The sequence below is a fragment of the Balaenoptera borealis genome (assembly GCF_965194805.1).
Source record: "Balaenoptera borealis genome assembly, chromosome: 1".
Lineage (NCBI taxonomy): Eukaryota > Metazoa > Chordata > Mammalia > Artiodactyla > Balaenopteridae > Balaenoptera > Balaenoptera borealis.
This window is the reverse complement of record NC_138860.1, coordinates 156,457,567-156,484,527: the sequence shown is the minus strand read 5'-3', so window position 1 is coordinate 156,484,527 and position 26,961 is coordinate 156,457,567. Positions and strand designations below refer to the sequence as shown.

Here is a 26,961-nt window from a genome sequence, read left to right as displayed (position 1 = left end):
TGCTTATAAATAGTTGGGGGGTGGGGGGGATAAACAACAGGAAAAAAAAATGCAGTTTTGAAAAATTTTCAGACCAAATACGCTGAGGAAACTATTCACTAGTAACCAAAACAAGAAAACAAAACCACTACAAACCCAGCATACTTAACTCAATTTTATAATACAACAAATATATACTATGTAGAAAAAAAAAGGACAGGAAACAAACTACCTAGAAAAGTTAACACTGAATTGGGCACAGGACCAAACCGAACACTCCATTTTACAAGCATACTGAAGGAGGATAAATAACTCATACAATTATTCTATGCTGCTCAATAGAGAAATTGTGAGAAAATGATACAGATGAGAATCACTGAACAAACCAGAAAAAAAAACTACCAATTTACAGGAAATCAGGAAAATCTAGAATGTGGGAAACTGCAGGACAAATGACCCGGTTTCTTCAACAAAGTGCAAGGAAAAAAACAGAAGAAACATACAAACTAAGAGGCTTGAAAGAATATCAGTCAACTACAGTGTGTGGGACCTGGATCCTGATTCAAATAAACAAGAGAAGTCAACAGAAAATACCTAGAAAAGGAAAAACAAAAACCCAAAAGTCCACGTCCAACAATCTGTTCAGATTTCACAGAATTTCACTCAACTGGTAAAAGGATGTTCATTAAAGACAATTTCAAACAATTTACTTGACAATTATGAAGTGCTTACAATGGGCAGGCATTGTATTAAAAACTTTACAAATATTATTTCATTTGTTTACCACAGAAACCCTATGAGAAGGTACTATTATCCCCATTTAACAGAGAAAGAAAAAGGCAGAAATCTTACTAAAACTCCACCAAGGTCTCAAAGCTGTAAGTGGCAATGCAGAGGTTCAAACCCAGGCTATAACGCTGGTGCCCTTAATTACCGTACCATGCTATCTCTCTACCATGATGTGGTGAAAACCAGCTTTGGAATCGGAGAAAGCTGAGTCCCCACATCTCACTATGTTATATAAACCACTTAACTTCTTGGATCCTCTGTATACCCACTTATAGAAGAGTTAATATCAAGTATGTTAAACAAGTGTTTTAAGGAATAATGATTGGACTCTGTTACAAGTCTTTGGCTTATGAAGCCCACAATAAATGGTTCCTATTATCCTTCCACCATACCTGGTAAGACTAATTAAAAAGCAGAGTTAATAATTCATAAACACATAGCTGGAACACTGGAATAGCTCTACCTTTTAATTAACTAACCAAAGAACCCCCAAACCAACTTTTCAACATACTTGTAAACTTCAAGGATAGCAGTAATTCAGAAGAGAACTTTTTAATATAATGACATTTAAACATATAATCAGCAGAAACAAGAGTCTGCAATATAAAGAAGAGCCAAACTTAAATTAATTCAATTTTTTCTTTAAAAAAAAACAAACTTCTTCAACATAAACAGACCTGCTGCTCAGAAAAGTGCACTAAAACTTTGTTCATGCTGGTGATGCTCTAGCCTGACATGTGACTGATATATGGCAAAGTAGTTTTATTACAGAAAAGGAAGGTAAGCTTAATGAGTATGTTAAAAAATCAACTCCTTTAAGAATGACAGCTTTCTGTGTTGTTATCTTGTGAATATTTTTGTGCTTATCTGTTAAACTACTAAGTTCTCGGGTGGCAGAAATGCTTTATAGTCATCTAGGTATTCCTACTCCTTAACAGGCAGGAACAACAGTACAACAGTACAGCCTCTAGCATTTCTTAAAAGAAACTGTTTCTTAAAAGAATGATTGAACCATTTTGTCTGAAAAATGAAAAATAATTTTTCCAACAGATCAATTAAAGGCTGATTATCATTATTTATTTTAAAAATTATTATTTATTTATTTATTTTTGGCCGCCCTATGTGGGATGCAGAATCTTAGTTCCCCAACCAGGGATCGAAGCCACGCCCCCTGCAATGGAAGTGCAATCTTAACCACTGGACCGCCAGGAAGTCCCAAAGGCTCCTTATTTGCGTTAGTAAAGAAAAACAACTATTAGACTCCTTTAAATATTTGCCTCGTATATTTTAAATCACCTACAAAAATTCAATTTACATAACATTAGCAATATTTTACCTCATTAATTAAGATATATACCTGTGGACAAAAGAAGTTCAGCTCATCTCACTGAACTATTTTTCAAGTTTGATTGTAGCCAGTTTTGTTTTGAGCAGACTTCAGTGGGAAAGAAAAATCAGAGTCTGATTTTGAAGTGACTTGGTCAGCTAGCTCTCAGCAGAACCACATATCAAATTGCAGACAATGGCAACTATAGTCAGTTATGAAGCAGCATGTTTTCTATGTATCACCTAGATATCCAATCCCACCCCAATTATTTGAAAAACCATAAATACATACACCAAAATTTGCCTTTTCCATGAACTACTTTTTCAGTTGGGATACTTAAAAAACTGTGTTGTGTCTCACCTTTCCAATAGTCTTATTTTTATTTTCATGGTTAAAGGTAGCAACCATAATGGTTAAGCACAGTGACTTGGAAACAGATTGCTTAGGTTTAAATACAGGGTCTGAGACCTACTAGCTGGATGAATCTCTGAACTTATTTTCCTTAACTAAAAAATGGGGATAAAACAATATCTATCTGACAGAAATAAACAAGTTAATAAATATAAAGCCCTTCGAGCAACTGTCAGCCTCTGGTACATTAGAGTTATTATTAAGTGCATACACTCAATCATAAAACAAAGATATGCAATCTGCTGACGTATGATTCAGAATTGTAGGTTTTATCTTTAAGCATTTAAAAATGAATTATAAGCAGAAATGTGTCCCAGATTTCTTGTCATTCCAAACTTATTAAAATGGTTGCATGTGCTCTCCTCAGCCAAGCTACTAAACAGCCACTGATGAGAAAACTGGTAAGATGGAATTCATTCAAAAGAAAAATGTCTTCCTAACACCCTACCACCACCACCAAATTTCAAGAGCTCTGATAAGATACTATTCAGAATCAACTGAAAGAATATTTATATCAATATGTACAAACTGTTTTGAGTATCCTGAAAAAAAATTAGAGTAAGGTCTCACCCAAGTTTACAGGTCCAGTAGTCAACAACAGCAAAACACAAAGCAACTGACTTGTAATTTCTATAAAGCACTTTAAATGTTTGTCCTGTAAAACCACCAAAATAATTTAAGAACAACAACAAATCCTAGGGGAGGTGACAAAAGTAAACTTTTGTATTGAAAGAATGTAGAAAGGTAAATTGAAACTGACTCCCTAGGGAAGGAAGATGACACTTTATTTTACTATTAATTCCAACCTTCTCATTCACAATTAGCATTTTATTATTTTATCTTTTAGACAGATTGCAACTTGAAACTCAAGCATCTTCCCAAATACTGAAGTTAACTGTTTTTGGTTTCCATTCTATGCCTTTTTGTTTTCCGTTAAACTTCTGGATCTAAAGGTTTAAAAAAAAAGGCAACAAACAAAAAAGACAGCCTTTTGTTTGAAAGGGCACAACAATCAGGCACTCCACATATAAAATTTGTTTTCACTTGTTGTCTTACACTTTTCTAATAAATGTCCCAAACTTAACAGCACTCTGATTCTCTTTCAAGTATTACACATAAAAGACCTTAGAAAAGGCCAGCAATCGACCAAACTATAAATCTAAGTGTACTGAAGAGTACCAATCACTTTACTTTTGGAAGGGATTTACAAAGAATGTGACTTCTAGTACTAAACTAAAACATGAGCCACCATAAACTTTGTTTATTCCAGATAAGCTATAAATATCAAAGTTAAGAGCAAGTATTTCAACAAATATGGCAAACCAATCTCAAAGCACAAACTTGGCTGATAAAATTAACACCACAGCACAATTTCAAAACTATAAGCAACTACCAGAAAAAAAAAAAAACAAAAAACCACCCAAACCGCACCCACTCTTATGTAAACTTTCGGAGTAAGCAAACTACTTTAGCCTCACCTTTGTTTTCACCTAGCAAAGACTCTTCAACATAAGGCACAAACTGCAAAAAGATAAAAGATCCAGCTATTGTCCCCGTAGGAAAAACAACTAAGAATTTAAGACATGTTAACGTATTTAAGTTACCAAGCTCAGGGCACTTCCCCAAGCTACAGCCATTTTAGATTCAGCCTTTCTTTTGAATTTCACGGGGGTGGGGAGAGGTAAAACAGAAAAAAAATCCTCACTAAAACACTTCAAGATCGACCAGCCTTTTTTGTTTCCAGGGAGGGAGGGGTCAGTAGGTGCTGGATAGACAATCTAAATCAACGAAAACACCTCGCTACCAGGGGGAACCGGAACGCTGGGAACAGGGGTGGGGGGTTAAAGCTCTTCTTTCCCCCTCAGATACCCCACATTTGACTTACACGCGTTTTTCCCTTAGACTTTCCATCATTGAAAAACAAAAGCCCTTGGATCTACTTTAAGAAGGAGAAAGAAAAACCCGTAAATCAAGATACTCAACCACCAACAAGCCGGAACGCCTGGAGAGGAGCCAGAGAGCCGCAGGTGAGCGTTCCGACCCGAAGACCAAAGTTGAAGTAGGAGCGCTCCGGCAGAGTCGCGGCGACGCTCATGTGCAAAGCTCCACGCGCGGGGGAAGGTGCCCCGTCCGAACCACACGACCCGTGAGCTCTGCTCCCGGTCTCCGGCCCAACCTACACCCAACCACCTGTGTGAGAGCCTCCTTCAACTTGTTTCAACAGCCGGCCCGTCAGGCACCGGGCGGGGCCCTGCGCCGGACCACTCAAGATCCCCTACCGCACCGTCGTCCGGAACTCCCACTCACCGGGCAGCGGCGGGGCTACAGCTAGGGACCAGTCGCGGCGTCTGAGGGCGCGTCCCCAGCTTCCTGATCCGGCAGAGGTGTAGAGCCCACAACCATAACAAAGCTCTTCCCAAAATGGCTGCCCGGCCCACACGGCCCAGGAGGGGCAGAGCGGGTGGAGGGGGAGGAGCGACGACCAGTCCGGCCCTCCCCCAATCTGACCCCGCCTCACACACGCCCACCCTCTCGCACCGCCCACAAGGGCGCACGCGCACGCGCGTGAGCCCTGTTCAGGTGACCCGTCCGACGCCCCAAGGTGCCAACGTTCAGCCGCGTGAACGGCGGTTATTGCCTGCCCTGCCCCCAGCTCCCTCCACTGCGGCTCGAGGCGGCGCATGGTCAACCCCCGCCCCTCTGCAGAGTTGAACACTGCCTTTCCTCGCGCCGCCTCAGAGGCGGAGACCAGCTGGGTTTGGTACTCCCCTTCACATCCCCTCTCCCGACACTAGGGCCTGGGCGCGTGTGAATGAGTGGGTGGGTATGTGTGTACCCGTTTTTCCCCACCCCTTCATTCTGCACCCTCCCACACCCCACCTCTCGGCAAGCACGCGTCTCCAAACTACCTCTACAAGTACTAACAAACCGGTTTCGTAGGCTCGTGTGTTTTCCGACCCCTTCCCACCTTCGGCGCCTTCCTTCCTTCACGTGCACGCGCCGTTAAGACTCCAGCCCCCAACGGGCCGCACGGCCGGGCTCTGGAGGCCTGCGCGGCTGTTCCCGACGCGCTACACGCTGGGAGTGGTAGTTCCGCCCGACCGCTGGCGACACGCCCCTGCCCCAGCGCTGGGCGGATTTCTGGCCGGAGCCTGCTCCTGTGCCAGGGTGGATAAGCTGTTTCTCCGGCCCAAAGTCTCATTGGGTATCGCACAACGGGAAGGGGTGGCGCTGCCATGGCAGAGAAGGAAATAAAAGTGAAAGCCTATCACGACTAGAAAGTGTTACTACTAGGAAGAATTCTCAGAGCCCATTCTGCACGGGAGGCTAAACCATGTGATGGTCGGCAACCAGGAAGCTAGACTACCTAGAATCCTGAGGAATGGAGGAACTGGCTAGCGTTCCTGTTGTTTTCAGATAAACGCGCAAATTGCCTGATGGCGTTTCCTTTGATAGACTGTGAAATGGAGGCCCAGAGAAGGGAAGGGACTTGCTCAAGGTCACATAGCCCACAAACAAAAGTTAAAGCGGAGGGTGCCCCAAGGAATCTAACTTCCGGGTCACCCTAAAGGCTCTTACCCTCATACCTTTCATGGAAATGAAAGTCCTGCCCCTTGTGCTGTTTATTTCTTAACGAAGTTTCTAGTTACCAGCAAAGAGAATGAAGTGAAAACAGTTTTTTGTTTTTTCTTAAATAGTATTAGTTCAGGACTTTAATGAGGCGTGAGATGTGACCCGTCGCTCCTAGAAACCCTGTTATGCAAAGTAAAAAATGAGTTCCAGAGACGGCAAGCAATTTGGCCAAGTCATACTTGGCCTAGACTCCAAATCTCTCCTACCTTCCTCCACCACCATCACTCTGAGATGGTTTCAGTAGTTGCACTCTACCTTCCCGAACTCTGCGAGGCAGATTCTGCTGGTTGGGAAACCTGGAATACAAAGGCAAGGACCGTTCAGGTACCCTACAGACTTCAAAAGCTGGCTTCCACTAGAACTAAGATTTTCCCCGGTAGGAACCAGTTAGCGCTGGTCAAGTCTGCACCCGGACTCATTTTTTTTCCGCTCTCAGGAAGTGGGGAGGACTGTCTAACCCCACTTGCCGGAAGTGCTTTTCCACAGTACCAAGCTGTTCTTGCAGTTCAGCTTTCCACCTCCCCGCGCGACGCTGGCAAGTGAGTAGTAGGGCTGTTGTCACAGGTGCAGGTTGGGAAAGGGGGGCACCAAGGCTTTGGAGTTAACTGAAGCCGCGGGTACTATTGGGCAAAGTTTCCCGGGGATCGATGCGTCCAGACTTCGTCCCCTTTTCTCATGTCTGCTCTAAGGCTTGCAGTTTGCAACTCTTTTATTTGGCGCAGTGGAAATATTGAGCGTTCTCACTCAAATTGAGCGGATTAACCCTTGGGTCTTTGTCCTTAACCCCCTCACCAGTTGCCGTCCCCGGCCTTTAGGCTGTCACTTTTCTCTTTAATACTCTTGAGCTGGAAAACACATGTCACAGTGCCTAGGGAGTTTGAAAGGTTGAGGGAGCGTTGAGCTTTTTGAAATCCCTTACGAAGGTGATTTTGAACAAAGATGAGTGTGTGGGCCCTGCAGATATGTGTGTCTGGGAGTCAGTAGGTGGATGTGGGTGTCATCTAACATCTATTCAGAGACCCGGGATAACTTAACTCCCAACTTGCTTCCTTATACATATATACAGAATGAAGACACTGACGGGCTGGTATACAGGATTTCTTGAACCAGCCCTAAGATCTGAAATCAAGAAATTAGTTCACTACGTTTTTAAATTAAGCAGCAACCGTGGGTTTTAGATTTTTAGACACCTTATTCTTTTGGTTAAGAATGGGACTTATGTAAACATGACAGATCTGGATTCATAATATTCTCACTCAGCCACTTACTGGTTGCTTACATTGTGTGAGGTGGGAATAATAGCTAGTAATTTTTGAGTGCCTACTTTGTGTTAGGGACAGTTCTCAGCTTTTTACATGTATTAACTTACTTAATTTTTACAACGACCCTATGTAGTTATCATAAGCGTTATAGGTGAGTGAACTGCACCATAGCCAGGTTAAATAATTTGTCCAAAGTCACATAGCTAATACGTGGTGGAGCCAGGATTCCAACCCAGATTGTTTGACTCCAAAGTCTGCACTCTAACTTAACAGGCTATTACTGCCTTTCAGCACCAAGTTGATGAGGTTATTCAATAGTTACAGTAATTACATAGTTACAATGCCTGATTCACAGCTAATTGTATTGATTGCTACTATCATAACTTTAAGCTAAGTCCCAAAATAGATAATAGACCAGACAAGCTATGACTTTCAGTGTTAAAGATAAGAAGGCTGGCACTTCAAGGAAGCAATTTACCCAAGGTCACAACAGCTGGGAAATGATGGAGGCATTTGTAAAAATCCAGATCTGTTGTCTCTGTGCATTACTCTTTCTGTTACACCAAACAGCAAAAGCTAAAAGAATGGTTCAGAGAAGATAAGGATCTATTTACTTAATGTTACTGACTTTTTGAAAACATTAATTATTGTTTTCAAAGGAAACTGTTATATGGAAGAAATTATCACAAATTACAACTTTTTAAAAGTTATGTATGAAGTGAAGAAAATTAAATGACATCTTGTTTTGTACACAGCAACATGCTTCTGATTCAGATGCTCCACTGAGCTATAAAAATACATTAATCAGAACTGTGTGGCATCTTCCTAAGCAAGACTTTCAATGGGGCCCACTATGGTTTACTTCATCCAGAAGTTTTCTCGAGCATCTTCAAAGGTTGGTTTATTCAGCAAATATTTGAGCACTACTTTCCAGGCATTGCTTGGCTGGGCAATAGTGAAAAAGAAGACAAAAATCCTTATCCTCTTATATTCTGGTTGATTGGGGGAAGAGTAAAATATAAATAAGTGAAATTTAATATGTCAAGTGGTAAGTGCTGTGGAGGACTATAGAGCAGGGAAGAGGAACAGGGACAGTAGACTTAAGGATTGCATTTATAAATAGGGTGGTCAGAATTGAGGCCATGAGCCATGCAGGTACCTCAGGGAAGAACATTCTAGACAAAAAGGAACAAAAAAAGCCTCAAGATGGAATCATTCCTAGCATTTTGAGTAACCACCAAGATTCTTAAATAACTGTTTCATTTTTTTCTTTAATCCAACATTTTTTGAGTTAATGTTGATCTGCTTAACTGTTGAAGTATGGAATCTACTCACTAAAGCACAGAATCAGCAAGAGAGGTTATTGCTTTGGCCATGTACCATGAAAGGCACTGGGGATTTTTTTTTTTTTTAAGGCAAATAAAAATATATGGTCCTGGCTCTCAAGTCTACTGAGACAGACAAGTAAACACATGATTTTAATTCACTGTGAGAATTACGATGGAAGTGTGTATATGGTACTTATAGGAGGATTACATCAGATTGGAGAAAGCTTCAAGCCGAATTTTGAAAGATAAGTTCCCTAGATAGAATAATGGTAATCTAGAATTCTAGGCAGACATATGTAGAAAGGCGTGAAGCTATGAAAATTATGCAGTGTCTAAAACTTAATTTTCTCTACATGAAATAGCATTTCCACAGTAATTAGTGCTGCTTCTTTTGCAATTTATAAATAGAAGAGGCAGTTTAGAATGCCAAAAACTAAAGACCTAGTCTTTAGCTTTTCCTCCTTCAGATATTTCTTTCATGGGATAAGTTTAGTGGTAGGCCAAAATATATCACTGGTTTCTATTCAGTAGTTTCTTTTGCATGTTGTATAGCTGTTTAATAGTCTTTGCCAGCAATAATAACATCACCCTGTAGTCCAACCTTTCTTTAAGTTCGATGTGCTAACAGAAAGCAGGTGGTTTGTTTTTATATTGTCTCAGATTGGGACTAAAACATTTGGTGATTTCCTTTTTAAAAATCTGTTTTTTGTCTTCTCGTTCTGTTTTCCCTATAGATGCTGAAGTACCCTTCCACAATCAGACTAGGAGCCAGAAGGAGAATAGAAACATTTTCTCTCAAAACATGCCTCCAGCAGAACTTTTCCCCCTTGTTTCCAAGGCCTTGGCTTGTCTCATCATTTCCAGTGTGTATGAGCAAGACACAATATTATCACACTTCCCCATGCAGCTTTAAGAAGAAGCAAGAGCAAGCAGTACTTCCAGCCAGGCTACCACAAACCATCAGTTACCTGCCTGACAGCCCAAAGCCAGCATTATACATAACTCTGGCGGGACTAATCCCCTTTATTGCTCCACCACTGGTCATGGTGATGACAAAGACTTATATTCCCATATTAGCTTTTACTCAGATGGCTTATGGAGCCAGTTTCCTATCTTTCTTGGGAGGGATCAGATGGGGTTTTACTCTGCCACAAGGTAGTCCAGCCAAACCAGACTTCCTCAATTTAGCTAATAGTGCAGCTCCTGTTGTGTTTTCATGGCTTGCGTTCTTTGTTTCTGAAAGACTCAGTGAAGCTATAGTCACAGTAATAATAGGTTTGGGGATAGCATTACACACTGAACTTTTTCTCTTGCCACATTATCCCAATTGGTTCAAAGCCCTGAGGATAGTAGTCACTTTAGTGGCCTTTTTTTCATTTGTAATCACTTTACTAGTTAAAGATTTTTATCCAGAGAAGGGACCCAAGAGACTTAGGCAAGTAGAATAAATATAAAACTACTCTGTAGATGACGTTAGCATGTTGGCTAGAAGCCTTGTAAGGTTGTGTTTTGGCATCACCTTTTTCTGCCTCTTCAGTTTAGCTCTTTTTTCCCACCAATGGTGATTTATTCTTCCCAAATTATTTTTCATTTCTAGAAATCTTTATTTTATAAGGAATCACTGAGAAACAGCTTGAAAACCCTTAACAAGTCCTTTTCATGTTATATTAGGTTATAGTTCTCATTCAGTCTTTTTATGAACTTTATAGTCATCCACTTAAAATTTTCAATGTTTGAATTATTTTGAAAAATGTAAATTAAAAGATGAAAAACCTTTGTGCTAGAGCTTTAGGATCATTGAAAACACACACACACACACCCTCAGAGGAAAACTTCGTATCCATGAGTGTCTGAAAATAATACGTGGCTCTAGTGTGGAGTTTTCATTGCAGTTGCCCCTGGGAATTGCGTTTCCAAGCTCTTTTTACCTGGCACAACCTAGTTATTTGAACTGAAAGGATCTGTGGCTCTGAAGTCAGTAGGGAGCAGTGTCACGAGGGAAAACTATGTTCAAAGAAAAGCTAGACACATTTTCCAGGTTTTACCAGGATATTTGGCAGAGTATAGATGCAACTTATCTCCAAACATAACACCAGCTGGTCAAAAATAGTTAAACAGTTAAAATAATAAAGCCTCTAGGACATACAAACTAGGAAAAGTCAAGCTGGAGACATCTTAATGTTCTATCTAGTTTTGCATGTCAACTCACACAAAAGCTTTTTTAAAACAGCAGAAGCAACACCTTGAATTCTAACATTAAAACTTAGTCTTTTGAGATGCTTAGTCTCATAAAAAAGGAGAAACATTTTCAATGTTGTAAGAATTTAAATCAGGAAATGGTATCATCTGGTATACGTTACCTTTGTATAAGTATTCGAATATTAGGTAACTTAAATTTCATAAGTAAATTATATACATATAATTTTCACTTTAATGATTCTTGCTGTGGAAAGATCATAATCTAGAGTGGTAACTTGTTTACTTTGTTACACACCTGTTACAAGATTTTTTTATGAATTGTGTGTTCAAGTCCTAATCCACAGCATCTCAGAATGTGACCTTACTTGCAGATAGGGTCTTTATAGAGTTAATAAGGTTAAAATGAGATTATAAGGGTAGGTTGTAATGTAATATTACTGGTGTTCTTATAATGGAAAATGTAGAGATAAACACATATACAGAGAGAATACCATGTGAACATGAAGATCTACATGCCAAGGAGAGAAGCCTTGAACAGATCCCTCCTTCTTAGCCCTCAGAAGGAACCAACTCCACCAACACCTTGATTTCAGACTTCAGGCCTCCAAAACTGTGAGACAATAAATTCTGTTGTTTCGGGCTTCCCTGGTGGCGCGGTGGTTGACAGTCTGCCTGCCAATGCAGGGGACACGGGTTCGAGCCCTGGCCTGGGAGGATCCCACATGCCGCGAAGCGGCTGGGCCCGTGAGCCACAGCTACTGAGCCTGCGTGTCTGGAGCCTGTGCTCCGCAACGGGGGAGGCCGCGATAGTGAGAGGCCCGTGCACCGCGATGAGGAGTGGCCCCCGCTTGCCGCAACTAGAGAGAGCCCTCGCGCAGAGACGAAGACCCAACACAGCCAAAAATAAATAAATTAATTAATTAATTAAATTTAAAAAAATCTTAATAAAAAAAAATTCTGTTGTTTCAATTTCTGTGGTACTTTGTTAAAGCAGCCCTAGCAAACAAATATTAACACTATAGAGCTAGAGCTTGTTCTGATCATTAAGAAGCTTACCAGTTAAAAGCCTGTGGCTGAAATCACCACACGATCCGTCTTTATTAATGTAAAGTTTACTACAGCCTGATACTGAAGGAAAGAAAGCTCATACTCTTCAGAAGATCCTTCTCAGATCCTACTCAGATTGTGTCAGTGAGGAAAATTACTTCTCTGCTTCTGTTAAATTGCATGAGGACTGCACAAACTTAAAACTTTTCTCTGATCTCAATCTTTCAGAATAGGGGCAAGTCATATTTTTAGGCTAACTGCCCACTTTTTTTTTTTTTGGCCGTGCCACAAAGCATACGGGATCTTAGTTCCCCGACCGGGGATTGAATCTGTGCCCCCTGCAGTGGAAGCTCTGAGTCCTAACCACTGGACCACCAGGGAATTCTCTACAGTGTGCGATTTTTAAGTACATTGGACAGGATATTTAGAAGTACATTGAATTGTTAAATATTTTGAAGGAAGATCACATTAACAGTTGCTCAGAAAACAGACTTATATGTAAAACTAAATGTGCAAGTCCCTAAAGTTGAAACACTAAAAATCATGGGCAATCCTACTACACTTTGATAATCCAGGAATGCTGCTAATAAACTAAATTAATTAGTAATACAAGAAAAAGCAAAGAAATCAAGATACTTTATTAGTACATTCTTTTTAAAACAATCTGTCATTACCTAGGAAATAAGCATATTTATAATTACTTATTTTCAGGCATTGTCTGGACCTATTAAGCCCAAACACTGATTGTGTGGACTACATTTCTGCCACAGCAGTACAAAATGCCTCCCTTCATAGTGCCATTTTAGGTTGGCATCAGGCAATAATGAAAATTAAATGATAGGAAAATTCGTAAATCTCTTGAACCAGAATGCAGATTCTCTTTAACTAGAAATATTAAAGGCACATGAGTTACAGCTTAAATAGTTTACATATTATCTTGATACTTCATTCCTTGACATTTTACAGATCCCAGCCAGGCATCTGTGACCCTTCAGACTTTCAGGGTACCCCAAAGAATGGGACACAGAGCTTTCTGTCTGCACTACGTAAGCTTTTCTTAATATATGCATATGGTTAAGTTATGAAGGAAAGTATCTTTGTGAGTCTATCCAAATATTTTGGATGTGAGTGCTGCCTGAGTCTTTAATGCTTACCAAAGGTTTTCTATCTAAATAAGCCACTAATGCCTATAATATACTGGAGGACTTTTGTACAGAAAACGGGAAATCAGGGATATACAAATCAAATCCTGGAACAGCTAGGTAAACCTAAATGTATAAGACCTTTAATATATATGGCTCCAACTGACTAGTAGAAATAATTTAAAAGTGATGATCATGTACACAAAGAATCTTCATCTCAGAAATGGACAGAAAACAATTCTTTAGAAAGCTTCTCAGGGAAAATGAGAAGTTTTGAGAAGCAGTTTTGGGTTAGAGGCCTTTCAGCGTACACTTATGAGTTAGTGTCTGTAAAAAGTTTTACAGGTACCTACAATTCCATCTTCTCCAAGCCAGGCAGTAGCTTTGTACTAAGCTCATATTTAGGCTTGCCCAAGTGTGAGTATGCTTTACAAAGCTTGATAATCTAATAAATTCCCTCTTCCCAAAGCTAAACGTATTTTTGGTGACTATTTAGAAAAAGGTGCATTCAACCTGCTGGGCTCTATCACCCATTACATCATCATATTGCAATAAAGGACTGTCACTAAGAACCTCCTATTAATCCCTCACCTGCATTCCAGCATCAAGACAAAACCATAAGCAAGCAAAAGCTTTTTTTATGCTGTTATCAACAGGTGAAAACTTATATATATAAATAGCTAGATATTTCCCACATGTCCCTCCCAGTTTTCCTGCTGTTAATAAAAAGTTTGGGACTAGTGAAAACTCCTGGAATAAAATAAAAGTAGGAAGTTGCTTCATTGGCTTTTCTCTGTAGGGTAAACTATGGCCATGGAAAATTGCACTCTGGATTGAATCATGAATGTATAGATACCTTTAAACTGTCTCATTGATATTCTTAAATCACATAATGGTCATGTTACAGCTTAACTGCACTGGAGAAGCAGCTAAAGGGACTATTTGCCAAGAAGCTTCTAGCAAATCATCTTTACAAATAGGACTCTACTCCCAATTGGACAATTCTAGAGCATAAACAGCATATCTACTGGTAAGCCTGGCAAATTTGTGTGAACTCTTTATTGATTTAGGATATATTCCATATCGCTTCTCACTCAAATTCTTTTAAAAAAATCATTTTGTACTCATTTATCTACCAAATTCACAGAAAACTCAACAGATGAAAGGGTTCTATCACCAAACACAAGTGTGATTTGCAAAAGGTGAGATCCTGTATTTTCAAAATGTTTCCTCTGCTCTCTTACGCTTTCTATTTCATAGTACAGCAACACCTCCTTCACAACGACTGGTGATCATGTTACCAATTTCTGTCCATGTATCTGAATGAGGGTTATAAACTTCAACTGAGTCCAAGGTACCTGGGGCCAAGAAATCGTGGCTGGAAGATCGACCTCCAGAAACATACAGAAGCCCGTTGACTGCCACAACACACATGCCTGCTCTAGGCACTTTCATTGAAGCAACTTCAACCCACTTTTCCTGGATAAGAGAAAAAAAGAAGTTAGCAGTGCCATAACATGGTAACAAAGAAAAGTGCTGAGAAATTAGATACTCTGGTTCTTTTTTAAAATTTTAATTTATTCTTTTAATATTTATTTTTATTTATTTATTTATTTAGGCTGTGCCGGGTCTTAATTTCGGCACGCGGGGATCTTCGTTGCAGCACTCGAGATCTTTTAGTTGCGGCATGCGAACTCTTAGTTGTGGCATGCCTGTGGGATCTAGTTTCCCGACCAGGGATGGAACCTGGGCCCCCTGCATTGGGAGTACTGAGTCTTACCCACTGGACCACCATGGAAGTCCCTCTGGTTCTTTTTACATGTTTAAATTTCAAACTCACAATCCAGTCATATAAGTATACAGAACATTTTAAATTGAAGTTTTTAGTAGGTGTAGACTAGTGAATTTAGAGGAAAGTAATGAAAAATATATCTGTGATTAATTATAAATTATGGTCACCAGGAGATAATCTAGAAATTTACCAGGGAAGTCTGGAAGGACTTTTTAAAATCTTTAATATAATAGGTCTTCTAAATCTCCAAGAGAACAATACAGTAAACAACACTGGCCAAATTTATTTGAACATGGATTCCTTTTTTCAAGGACCATCTAGTGCAGTTAGTGATTTGCAAAACACATTTTCAGAAAGGTAGTACAGATCAGGGATTGGAAACTAGGGCCTATTTTTGTAAGCCTACAAACTAAGAATGATCTTTCCATATTAAAAGGTTATTTAAGGGACTTCCCTGGTGGTCCAGTGGCTAAGACTCCGTGCTCCCAATGCAGGGGGCCCGGGTTTGATCCCTGGTCAGGGAACTAGATCCTACATGCCGCAACTAAGAGTTCGCATGCTGCAACTAAAATCCCGTGTGCCACAACTAAAGAACCTGCATGCCGCAACTAAAGATCCCGCATGCTGCAACTAAAGATCTTGCATGTAGCAACGAAGATCCCACGTGCCACAACTAAGACCCAAAGCAGCCAAATAAATAAATAAATAAATAAATAAATATTTTTAAAAAAGTTTATTAAAAAAAAACAATATGGCAAAAGAAGAGATTGTATGTGGTCCACAAGGCCTAAAATGTTTACTATCTGACCTTTTAATAGAAAGTTTGCTAACTCCTGGTATACATTATTCACTGAAGAAATTTCAATAAGCTGCTATATCCAAAATGACTGTAAAGTCTTACTCCAGGGAAAATGTCTATACCCAGAAAACAGGAAAGCTAATAAAGGTCCTGAGAAATTATCAAGAGAGAAAAGAAAAAGTTTCCAGATTAAAAAAAAAGAATCTGAAAATAAAGCATATGATGAACAAAGTTTATAAAGTCATAAAAGATGAAAAAAGATTATTCATCAGTGCTAGAGAGTGAACTTTTTGAGGAGAGCAACTTAATGAGCTTCACATCCCGGTACCCAGTATAGAACCAGCACATTACAGATACTGATCTGAACTTAAATGAAATTCTGAAATACTAACACCAGGGACAATCCTTTGAAATTGAAGCACCATATTAAACTTGAAGGCTATTTGATTATATGAAATTATAGAATACATCACAAAGTTTTCACAGCTGAGAAAATACTCATTTTAAAAGATAAATATATTCACAAAAATACCTATAGCTGGTTAAGATAAATCAGGATGTTCGGTTTATGTTTATCATTAGGGAGAGCTAACCTTTGCTCCCCTACAAAAATGGCTCTGGACAAGAAGAGTAAGGGAATCATGGGGCTCATTCAGTAATGTTTATCTTTCATTTCTATCAGTGTATTAACTACAATTTCCTTTTTATTTTGAGTCCCCTCAAAATAAACTCTGTAAAACCAGAAACATGTTTTACATTATCTTTAGGGTTTGAATCTATAATGTAGGACTTTAGTAGACAGTAAATAACAATAACATTTCAGATTTATGCATGAAAAACCAAGGTAACATTACTGATAAGCACTTAACTTTGGAATGAAAATCTATTCATTTCTAGCCATATAGAAACATTAGCAAGAGAAAGCACCCTCAGAAAGTTCACTTTCTCTATTCCCCCCATATAATAGAGACCACTTAGAAAGTGAAAGGAACCTGAAATATCACCAAAGTTTGAAACTTGTCACACATGAGAATCAAAATTATGCTTTACAACAAAACAAAAATTCTACTTTTGCCATTTCTATTCAAGATTATACTGGAGGGTCTAGCCAGGGCAATTAGAAAATAAAATGAAATAAAAGCCATCCAGATTGGAAAGGAAAAAATAAAATAATCTCTAATTATAGATGACATGATCTTATACATAGAAAATGCTAAGGAATCCACGAAAACATATTAGAGTACAAGTGCTGCAAGGTTTCAGGATATAAGATGAATATACAAAAATTGATCAAATTATTATATACTAGGAATGAAAAAAGCTGAACATGAAGTTAAGAAAATTCAATTTACAATAGCATCAAACATAATAAAATATTTAGGAATAAGTTTAACCAACAAAATGCAAGATACTGAAAACTATAAAACAGTGTTGAAACAAATTGAAGACCTAAATAAATGGAAAGACATCCCATGTTCAAGATGAAAAGACCTAATATTGTTAAGATGGCAATACTCCCCAGATTGACCTCAGATTCAATGTAATCCCTATCAAAACCCTGCTGGCTTCTTGGTAGAAACTGACAAGCTGATCCTAAAATTCATATGGAATTCAAGGGACCCAGAACAGCCAAACCAACTTTTAAAAAGAAATTCCAAGTTGGAGGACTCACAATTTCTGATTTCAAACCACAGAGCTACAGTAACTAAGACAGTGTGGTACTGGCATAAGGATAAACATATAGATAAATGAATAGAATTAAGAGTCCAGAAATAAACCCTCACATTTATGGTCAACTGATTTTCAACAAAGATACCAAGACAATCAAATGGAAAAGAGTCTTTTCAACAAATGGTGCTGGGACAACTGGTTACCACATGCAAAAGAATGAAGGTGGACCTCTTCCTCACACCATATACAAAAATTAACTCAAAAATTAATTAAAGACCTAAATATAACTGTAAAACTTTAAAAAAAGAGTAGGCATAAATCTTCGTGATCTTGAATTAAGCAATGGTTTCTTAGTTATAACACCAAAAGCACAAGCAACAAGTGAAAAAAATAAATTGGACATTAAAATTAAAAACTTTTGTGCTTCTAAGAATACCATCAAGAAAATGAGAAAACCATAGGATGGGAAAACAATTTTGCAAGTCATATATCTGGCAAAGGACTTGCATCTAGAATATATAAAGAACTCATATCTCAGTAATAAAAAGACAAATAATCCATTTTAAAATGGACAAAATTAGAACAGATTTTTCTTCAAAGAAGGATAAATGACCAATAAGCACATAAAAGATGCTCAACCTAATTAACCATCAGGAAAGTACAAGTCAAAACCACAATGAGATATCAATCCACACCTACTAGGTCAGCTATAATAAAAAAGATAAATAATAAGCATTAGATGTAGAGAAATTAGAACCCTCATATACTGCTTGTGGTTATGTAAAATGGTATAGCCACTTTAGAAAACAACCTGGCAGTCCCCCAAAAGGTTAAACATAGAGTTACCATATGACCTAGCAATTCCACTCCTAGGTGTATACCCAAGAGAAATGAAAACATTCAGTCCACAAAAAAAACATGTACACAAATGTTCATAGCAGCACTGTTCCTAATAGCCAAAACACTGAAACAACTCAAGTGTTTGGTTTGTGAATTATATTTCAATAAAAAAAATACAAAAATAAAAATCCTTTCTACTTAAAAAGAGAAAAAAGTAAATTTAAAAACCTTTAGGTTTTGAAGGTTTTAATAACCAAAACTAGTTTAAGAACCATAAAATTCAAATAACACTAATCCATATTTCATAAAATATGTTCCCTGAAACACTTTTCTCCCCCAAGATGTTTCACAAACAAAAGCAAGGGTTGTGTGGTCAATTAAATTTGAGAGACTTAGCATAAAGATTCATGAAGTACATTATTTAATAAATTGTGTAAAGAAGTCCTGTAAGAAACTTATTCAACTTTGTTTAATCCAACTTTCCCTAAGTATAATTGACCAGGGCAACTTGTGTTACCAAATTCCTATTAACAATGCAAAAAAATAGTATTCCATGGCAATTAATTTAGAAAAAATTTGTCTAACCTATAAGTCTATGGCATAACACACCTTGTACTTCCACTATCCCAGCACTTAATAAACTGTAATGCAATTGTTTGTCTATTTATTTCTCTATATTCCCCACTAGAATGTAGGCTTCTTGAGAGCTGGGGCCTTATATATTTAGTTTGCCTTTGTTTCCCCAGGTCTGTAAGTATTTGTGAATGAATAAATGGACTAATAAACAAATGCATGGTAGAAAAGTGACTCAATGAAGATACAACCTACTTTCTCTTCTTTTCCTAGCATAATTGCATCAACCTAGTAACTGAGGGCATGAGAGAATAATGGGGCGCTCATATGGGCAATGATAAGATGGGTAATATGCAGAGGTGGCAGGTGGAAAAGACAGCTAGTATGGTAGGTAGATTTGTTTCATTGAACAAATAAGTAAATAGAGAATACCAGGAGCCAAGTTTTTAACTGATAGAGAAGGTATTTACAAACATGGGAATGGCGAAGGCCTGAAAGAATCTGAGGTATACTGGAATTGGTGCTATCATTGTGAATTCACGGTTTTATAACATATACGCACAGATATAGAAATACTTATAAATGAATATGTGTATGAATACATATACACACATATATACATTTACTGTTTACTGTTTATGTTTAGCTGTTTACTGAGAATGCATAGAAGTAGCAATACCCCAGTAGCAATGAGTACTCTGCCTAATCTTGGTTTCTAAATACTGTCCTTCACTAAGAGGAACTAATGCTTCTTGGAGAAATGACTGATTCCAGGGCCAGATCAGAGAAGTATAAGCTTTCTTGTACTTGAAATATTTTATTATGCCAGATAGTAAAGAAATGCTCAGTGAATGATGGAATCATGTTAAAAGGACGGAAACAGAATGGATTTCTACTTTCAGTCATGATAGAGTAATTGTTACCAAACTTGCCCTCCTGCCATAAAGACCTAGAAAACTCAACAAACTATATGAAATAACGTTCTCAGACAATGGACAACAGGCAATGAAAAACTGTGATTCAGAAAAAGAAACAAACAAGGTGAGCTCCATGGTTGTCCAGGCTTTCTGCCTGGAGGGCTTTGTGAATAGCAGTACAGGGAAGGGAATCCCAAGCAGAGTATGACAGTCAGCTGATCTGGAGACAGAAATCAGAGTTTAGAGAGGATGATGCAGTTGAGATTTGCAAGGAAGAGTGCTAGAGGATATAGGTTCCCCTGAGTCTGGCTGAATACCCCTAAACTATGCATGCATAAAATGAGACTCTATGAAAGAAAATAAAAATAATAAAAAATAAAAATAAAAACAACAAAGAAAAAGTTAAAAAAAATTTTTTTAAAGTGGAAAAAAAAGAAAATAAAATGAGACCCTATGAGAACAGTCAAAAAACAACTAATAGGAGGATGTGACATAGTTAGACATATATTTGGTCTCTGACTCCAGTTCCTGACACAGAGCTCCTAAATCCCTTGGAATTTCCTGGGTGATAGGAATGTCTCCTCCTTAATAAGGCAACTCTTGGTAGGATCCTGTATAACCTCAGGATGGGAGCCTTTTACCAGAAAGATCAAGCCCAGATTAGAAGCTTGGAATGTTCAGTCCATACCCTATCATCCAGGGAGGAGAGAGGGGCTGGAGGTTGAAATAATAATTGATCATGCATATGTGATGAAGCCTCCATAAAAATCCCTAAACTATGGGGTTTGAAGAACTTCTGGTTTGATGACCACATCCCACATGCCAGGAAAGTGATACCCCAAACTTCACCGGGGCAGAAACCTGTAATCAAGACCCTTCTGGATCTTGCCGTATGTACCTCTTCATCTGGCTATTCATTTGTATCCTTTATAATAATATAGAATATAAAAATTATATATTCTATTATATTCTATATTATATTCTATTATTCTATATTTATAATAATATATAATATCCTTTATAATAAACTGGTAATAGTTAAGTAAAGTGTTTCCTTGAGTTCTGTGAGCCATTATGGTGAATTATTGAACCTGAGGAAGGGATCATGGGAACCCTTAATTTGTAAACAAGTCAGTGGTTAACCTGAGGACTGGTGTCTAAAGTGAGGGGCAGTCTTGTGGAACTGAGCCCTTAACCTGTGGGACAGTTAGTGTCAGAACTGAACTGACTTGTAGGACACTCAGTTGGTGGTGTCCACAGAGAATTGGAGAAGAGCTTGGTGTGGAAAACCCACACATTTGGTGTCAAAATATTGTGAGCAAAGAAACAGTTTTCCTTTAGAGGAGTTGTAAGCTTAACAATTCTCAGAGCTCACACAAGACTGGATGATATTCTAGTTGTTTTTTTTTTATATCTTTATTGGAGTATAATTGCTTTACAATGTTGTGTTATTTTCTGCCGTACAACAAAGTGAATCAGCTATATGTATACATATATCTCCATATCCCCTCCCTCTTGTGCCTCCCTCCCACCCTCTCTATCCCAACCCTCTAGGTCATCACAAAGCATCGAGCTGATCTCCCTGTGCTATGCTGCAGCTTCCCACTAGCCATCCATTTTACATTTGGTAGTGTATATATGTCAGTGATACTCTCTCACTTTGTCCCCGCTTCCCCTTCCCCACCAGAGTCCTCAAGTCCATTCTCTACGTCTGCGTCTTTATGACAACTACTGAAGCCCGCGCACCTAGAGCCTGTGCTTCGCAACAAGAGAAGCCACCACAATGAGAAGCCCGTGCACCGCAACAAAGAGTAGCCCCTGCTCACTGCAACTAGAGAAAGCCCATGTGCAGTAACGAAGACCCAATGCAGCCAAAATAAATAAATAAATAAATACATACATACATACATACATAAAAATTCTTTAAAAAAAAAAAAGTGAAGTGGTAAATCAGAGAAATGCAAATCAAAACCACAATGAGGTATCACCTCACACCAGTCAGAACGCCCATCATCAAAAAACCTACAAACAATAAATGCTGGAGAGGGTGTGGGGAAAAGGGAACCCTCCTGCACTGTTGGTGGGAATGTAAATTGATACAGCCACTATGGAGAACAGTATGGAGGTTCCTTAAAAAACTAAAAATAGAACTACCACACGACCCAGCAATCCCACTACTGGGCATATACCCTGAGAAAACCATAATTCAAAAAGATACATGTACCACAGTGTTCACTGCAGCACTATTTACAATGGCCATGACATGAAAGCAACCTAAATATCCATTGACAGATGAATGGATAAAGAAGATGTGGTACATATATACAATGGAATATCACTCAGCCATAAAAAGGAACAAAATTGAGTCATTTGTAGTGAGGTGGATGGAACTAGAGTCTGTCATACAGAGTGAAGTAAATCAGAAAGAGAAAAATACCATATGCTAACACATACATATGGAACCTAGAAAAATGGTACTGATGAACCTAGTGGCAGGGCAGGAATAGAGACGCAGATGTAGAGAACGGACTTGTAGACACAGGGTGGGAAGGGGAAGCTGGGACGAATTGAGAGAGTAGCATTGACACATATACACTACCAACTGTAAAATAGATAGTGGGAATCTGCTGTATAGCACAGGGAGATCAGCTTGGTGCTATGTGACGACCTAGAGGGGTGGGATGGGGAGGGTGGGAGGAAGGCTCAAGAGGGAGGGGATATATGTATACATATAGCTGATTCACTTTGTTGTACAGCAGAAGCTAACACAACACTGTAAAGCAATTATAATCCAATAAAGATGTAAAAAAAAAAAAGTGAACTGGTATGATATTATTTGAATGTAGATGTAATGCATTAAAATACCTATTATATATAATGCAAACCCAAAAGCAACCACTAAGAAAAAGGGTGAAGAGATATAGTTAATTGGACAAAAGAAATAAAATGGAATACTAAAACAATAACAATATAAAGACAGAAAAGGGGACTTCTCTGGTTGTCCAGTGGTTAAGACTCTGTGCTTCCACTGCAGGGGACGTGGGTTCAATCCCTGCTTGGGGAACTAAGATCCCAACATGCCGTGTGGTGCGGCCAAAAAAAAAGACAGAAAAGAGGAAAAAACAAGGATGGATTGTGTAAATAGAAAAACAGCAAAATAAAAGTCTAAAAACCAACTGTATCTATAATTACATTATATATAAATAGTAAAAATTCTAAAGACCCCATTTGAAAGTCAGAGATTGTCAAATTGTAGGAAAAAACAGACCTCAACTATGTGTTATCTTACAAGAGATGTAATTTTTGAAGACATAGATTTAAAGTAGAAAGAAAGAAAAAGATATACAATGCAAATACTAATCAAAAGATAGCTTGGCTACCTTACTATCAGACAAAATAGACTTCAGAGCAAAGAATACTGCCAGAGATAAAGAAAAACATTTCATGGCTATAAAAAGATCAATTCATCAAGAAGATATAATAATCAATGTATACACATTTAATAACAGATTCAAAATATGTGAAGCAAAACCTGACGGGAATGAAAGGAGAAACAGGCAAATTCATAATTACAGACAGAGATTTCAACACTTCTTCCTTAGTAATTGACAAAACAATTGAACAAATTAGAAAAACTAGGGAAGAGAATTCCCTGGTGTCCAGTGGTTAGGACTCTGCACTTCCATTGCAGGGTGCATGGGTTCAATCCCTGGTCAGGGAACTAAGATCCCACAAGCCTCACCATGTGGCCAAAAAAGAAAAAGAAAGACTAGAGAAGACCTGAATGCTAACCAACTTGGCCTAACTGACATTTATAGAACACTACTCTCAACAACAGCAGAATACAAATTCTTTTCAGGTGCACGTGAAACATTTACCAAGACAGAAATCACATAAAATATGCTCTTTGATCACAGTAGAATTATATTAAAGCAATAACATAAAGATATCTAGAGACTCCCCAAATATTTGGAAATTAAATAAAATACTTGTAACAACTCATTGGTCAAAGAAGAAATTACCAGGGAAATTAGAAGCTATTTTGAGGTAAATGCTAACTAAAATACAATATATCAAAATGTGTGGGATGCAGTTAAAGCAGTGCTTGAAAACAATTTATAGCTTTAAAGATTTATATTCTAGAAAAAGAAAGGTCTAAAAATCAATCATCTGAGTTTCTACTTTAAGAATCTAGAAAAAGAAGAGCAAATTGAACCCAAAACAAATAGAAGAAAGGAAAGAAATAGTAATAGTAACAGAAATCAATGAAATAAGAGGTGGACAATCAATAGAAAAAAATCAATGACACCAAAAGTTGATTCTTTGAAAAGAAAAAAAAAGAGGGAAAAAACCTATAAATAATATCATGAATGAAAGAATACACAGCACTACAGATCTTACAGACATTAAAAGAGTAACAGGACACTAAACAATTGAAATCATCCAACCTACCTCTTCAAAGGAATATTTTTCTACAGTGTGAAGAGCATCTTGTGTCTCATTCCACCCTCCAATAGAATAGATGCAGTCATTGAGTGCAGCCACCCCGAGATATGCTCTTCTGGTTCCCATTGGAGGAAGTGGAGACCAACGCTTGGAAAGTGGATCATAAACTTCAAAAGAACGAAGCTCTATTCCTTCATTGCTGATGCCCCCAATCACATAAATTAAACCTGGAAATGGAATATTTTTGCTCAGATGCTATAGAAAATAGGATACAAATAATTATAAAAAGTAATAATTGTGATTTAAGTTTGCTATCTGATATTATACTTAATGCAGGGCTTACAATATTCTTTCAAGAGAGAAAATTGACTTCTGTCTAGTTTATCACAGCTCTCATTTAAGCATGTTACAAAGAATTAGGGGTATGAATTTAAAGTGGCACTGAATTTTCAAAGAATTTAATGATGCTATAACAAAAACAATTTGTCAGACAAGGATTTCCGATCTTATCGTTTGCTTAATGATCTCAAGTTCCAGATCCACTGCTACCACATATAGGTAAAAAAGGATGGGGAGAAGGATTTGTTCCCCCTTAAAAACTGTCATATGCTTAAACTGGGAATGACATGACCCTGTTGGTGACAACCTAACGGTTGCTCAGATGGACATAAAATGAATTTAAATTAGAATAGTTTATGGCTAGATTAAGGTATCAGATACTGTACAGTAGACTGTAATTCACAGAGTTCCTTATTAAATTTAACTTGAAAATAATGGTTCTGACAATCAATAATTATTTTTTTTGAGTGTCTACTGTTGTTCCTAGAGGTCTAAAGTGAGAAGTTATAAGGAATGGCATTCTTAAAAAATTTATTTATTTGGCTGCACAGGGTCTTACTTGCGGCGCACAGGATCTTTGTTGCCGCGTGTGGGATCTTTGTTGTGGCATGCGGGATCTTTAATTGCAGCATGTGGGATCTTTAGTTTCAGCATGCGGAATCTAGTTCCCTGACCAGGGATCGAACCCATGCCCCCTGCATTGGGAGTGCAGAGTCTTAACCACTGGACCACCAGGGAAGTCCCAAGGAATGGCATTTTAAGAAACATGAGCTAAATGTTAGTAAACTTGGGTTCTAGCTCCAGCTTTGCTAGTAACCAACTATGAGAAAAGACAACTCACAGCCTCCTGATCTTCAGCTTCCTCATCTAAAAATAAAGCGGTTGAAATAGAGAATCTCCAAGATGCCTCTCTAGCTCTATGATTTTAGATGGGAAGATAAAAATAATAAACAATTAGAGAACACTATAATATTAAACAATAGAACATAGTCTGCACCATGTAATTTGAGCATTTAGCTGCCAGCAGAAATCTGAGAAGGTACTCAGAAGGCAGAAAGAATTTCAGCTGGGAACAGAGCAGGCTGAATTGTCACATAACAATGGGCAGACTGCTTCCTACTCTACAGGTACATGTAAATCTGTTCTCCAATTCTGGACAGAGAATCAGGTTCTATTTGAGAGTGCTTATTAATTACCTCTCAGTGTATAATAGACAATTACAATTAAAATAATATCTGTATACCACTTTAATATGTAGTACAACATTTTTCAAATCTGTGATAGCATTGTGTGTGTACTGAATCACAATGTACTCTATAAAAAAACACTGAAGAAGCCTATGACACTATGAAGATGGTTTTTGATAATCTCTCCCTACTTAGAAATACATACTAAGGCCTACAAGGGAGAGAAAATAACAATAATGGATGACAGTTCAAATGCTTATTTTGCTAATTAGGTATTTTTGCCCATCTGGAATTCTTAATTCTAGCTTTGTTTATTTTGGGAAAAAAATGATTATTTTTGGCAATACAGAAATAAAGATATAAGAGGTTTAAAAATATAAGAGATTAGAAGCAGAATTTCCACAGTGTCAATTATTCAAAACTAACAGACATAAAATATACTTTTGTGAAAATAAAGCCTCAAGCTCAGTTTTTAAAAAATATATATTTTCAGGAAAAATATTTTATAAAGCAATTACCTTGCATTTCACAACACCCAAAGTAGTAGCGTGACATAGCCATGTTGCCAGCTACTTCCCATTTATTTTCATCGGGATCAAATCGTTCAATGGTGTTCCCTATCTCAGCTCCAACCCAACCACCTGAAACCAAACAGAAAAATATTATTTTTGGAATAAAGGAATTTTATTTATGAAAAACACCTTAGAGGGACCTCCCTGGCGGTCCAGTGGTTAAGTATCCGCCTTCTAATGCAGGGGATGCTGGTTCGATCCCTGGTCGGGGAACTAAGATCCCACATGCCGCGGGGCAACTAAGCCCGTGTGCTCTAGAGCCCGCGCGCTATAGGTAGAGAGAAAACGGCCGGACTAACGGAAGAGCCCGCGCACCGCAACGAAAAGATGCCGCATGCCGCAGCGAAGGTCCCGCGTGCCGCAACTAAGACCCGATGTAGCCAAATAAATAAATAAATACTTAAAAAGAAAAACACCTTAGAAAACATCTAATCTGACAACTTTATATTATGGATGATTATCATATGGACCAGAGAGGTTATCTGTCCAAGATCACATGAAAAGTTAGACTTTGATTGCAAGTAGAACTTGGGTCTTTTAACTCCCTGCCTAGGTTTCACAAGAGATTTTTTTTTTTTTTTTAATTTTTGGCTGCGTTGGGTCTTTGTTGCTGTGCGCGGGCTTTCTCTAGTTGCAGTGAGCAGGGGCTACTCTTCATTGCGGTACATGGGTTTCTCATTGCAGTGGCTTCTCTCGTGGAGCATGGCC

At 38.2% G+C, this 26,961-nt stretch overlaps 3 protein-coding genes across 11 annotated transcripts in view; 1 reads left to right on the top strand and 2 right to left on the bottom strand.

The window, feature by feature from the left end:
* Positions 1–6,486, bottom strand: part of GPBP1L1 (GC-rich promoter binding protein 1 like 1) — a 57,158-nt gene extending 50,672 nt beyond the window's left edge. The window contains exon 1 of one of the 4 annotated variants that reach the window (XM_082365004.1): positions 6,346–6,486. The gene's annotated coding sequence lies outside the window, so the exon portion shown is untranslated. Of the gene's footprint in view, positions 1–4,813; positions 4,961–5,435; positions 5,614–6,345 lie in introns of those variants that run through there. The other 3 variants (XM_082365003.1, XM_082365005.1, XM_082365002.1) reach the window with 3 other exon arrangements.
* Positions 6,487–6,553: 67 nt separating this feature from the next.
* On the top strand, positions 6,554–11,844 carry TMEM69 (transmembrane protein 69). Of its 2 annotated transcripts, XM_082365699.1 has the most exons (3): positions 6,573–6,678; positions 8,157–8,296; positions 9,464–11,844. In XM_082365699.1, the coding sequence occupies exons 2-3, from the start codon at positions 8,243–8,245 to the stop codon at positions 10,175–10,177; spliced, it is 768 nt and encodes a 255-aa protein (XP_082221825.1). In that variant the 5' UTR covers positions 6,573–6,678; positions 8,157–8,242; the 3' UTR covers positions 10,178–11,844. The 2 variants fall into 2 exon arrangements, with proteins under 2 accessions (XP_082221826.1, XP_082221825.1); XM_082365700.1 differs by lacking the exon at positions 8,157–8,296 and having other exon boundaries at positions 6,554–6,678.
* A 749-nt stretch (positions 11,845–12,593) lies between these two features.
* Positions 12,594–26,961, bottom strand: part of IPP (intracisternal A particle-promoted polypeptide) — a 36,633-nt gene continuing 22,265 nt past the window's right edge. For 4 of the 5 annotated variants that reach the window (XM_082364811.1, XM_082364813.1, XM_082364814.1 and 1 more), the window contains 3 exons: positions 26,200–26,322; positions 24,162–24,382; positions 12,594–14,596 (listed from right to left, as the gene is read on the bottom strand). In XM_082364811.1, the coding sequence (XP_082220937.1) occupies positions 14,372–14,596; positions 24,162–24,382; positions 26,200–26,322 (569 nt within the window). In that variant the 3' untranslated portion in view covers positions 12,594–14,371. Of the gene's footprint in view, positions 14,597–24,161; positions 24,383–25,335; positions 25,412–26,199; positions 26,323–26,961 lie in introns of those variants that run through there. The other variant, XM_082364815.1, reaches the window with a different exon arrangement.

What these genes read in the sequence shown, in the direction of transcription:
- TMEM69 (XM_082365699.1), top strand. Translation starts at nt 8,243, where the DNA reads ATGGGGCCCACTATGGTTTACTTCATCCAGAAGTTTTCTCGAGCATCT. An exon ending in TTTCTCGAGCATCTTCAAAG is followed by an intron (nt 8,297 to 9,463) that starts GTTGGTTTATTC and finishes TTTTCCCTATAG; the next exon opens with ATGCTGAAGTACCCTTCCAC.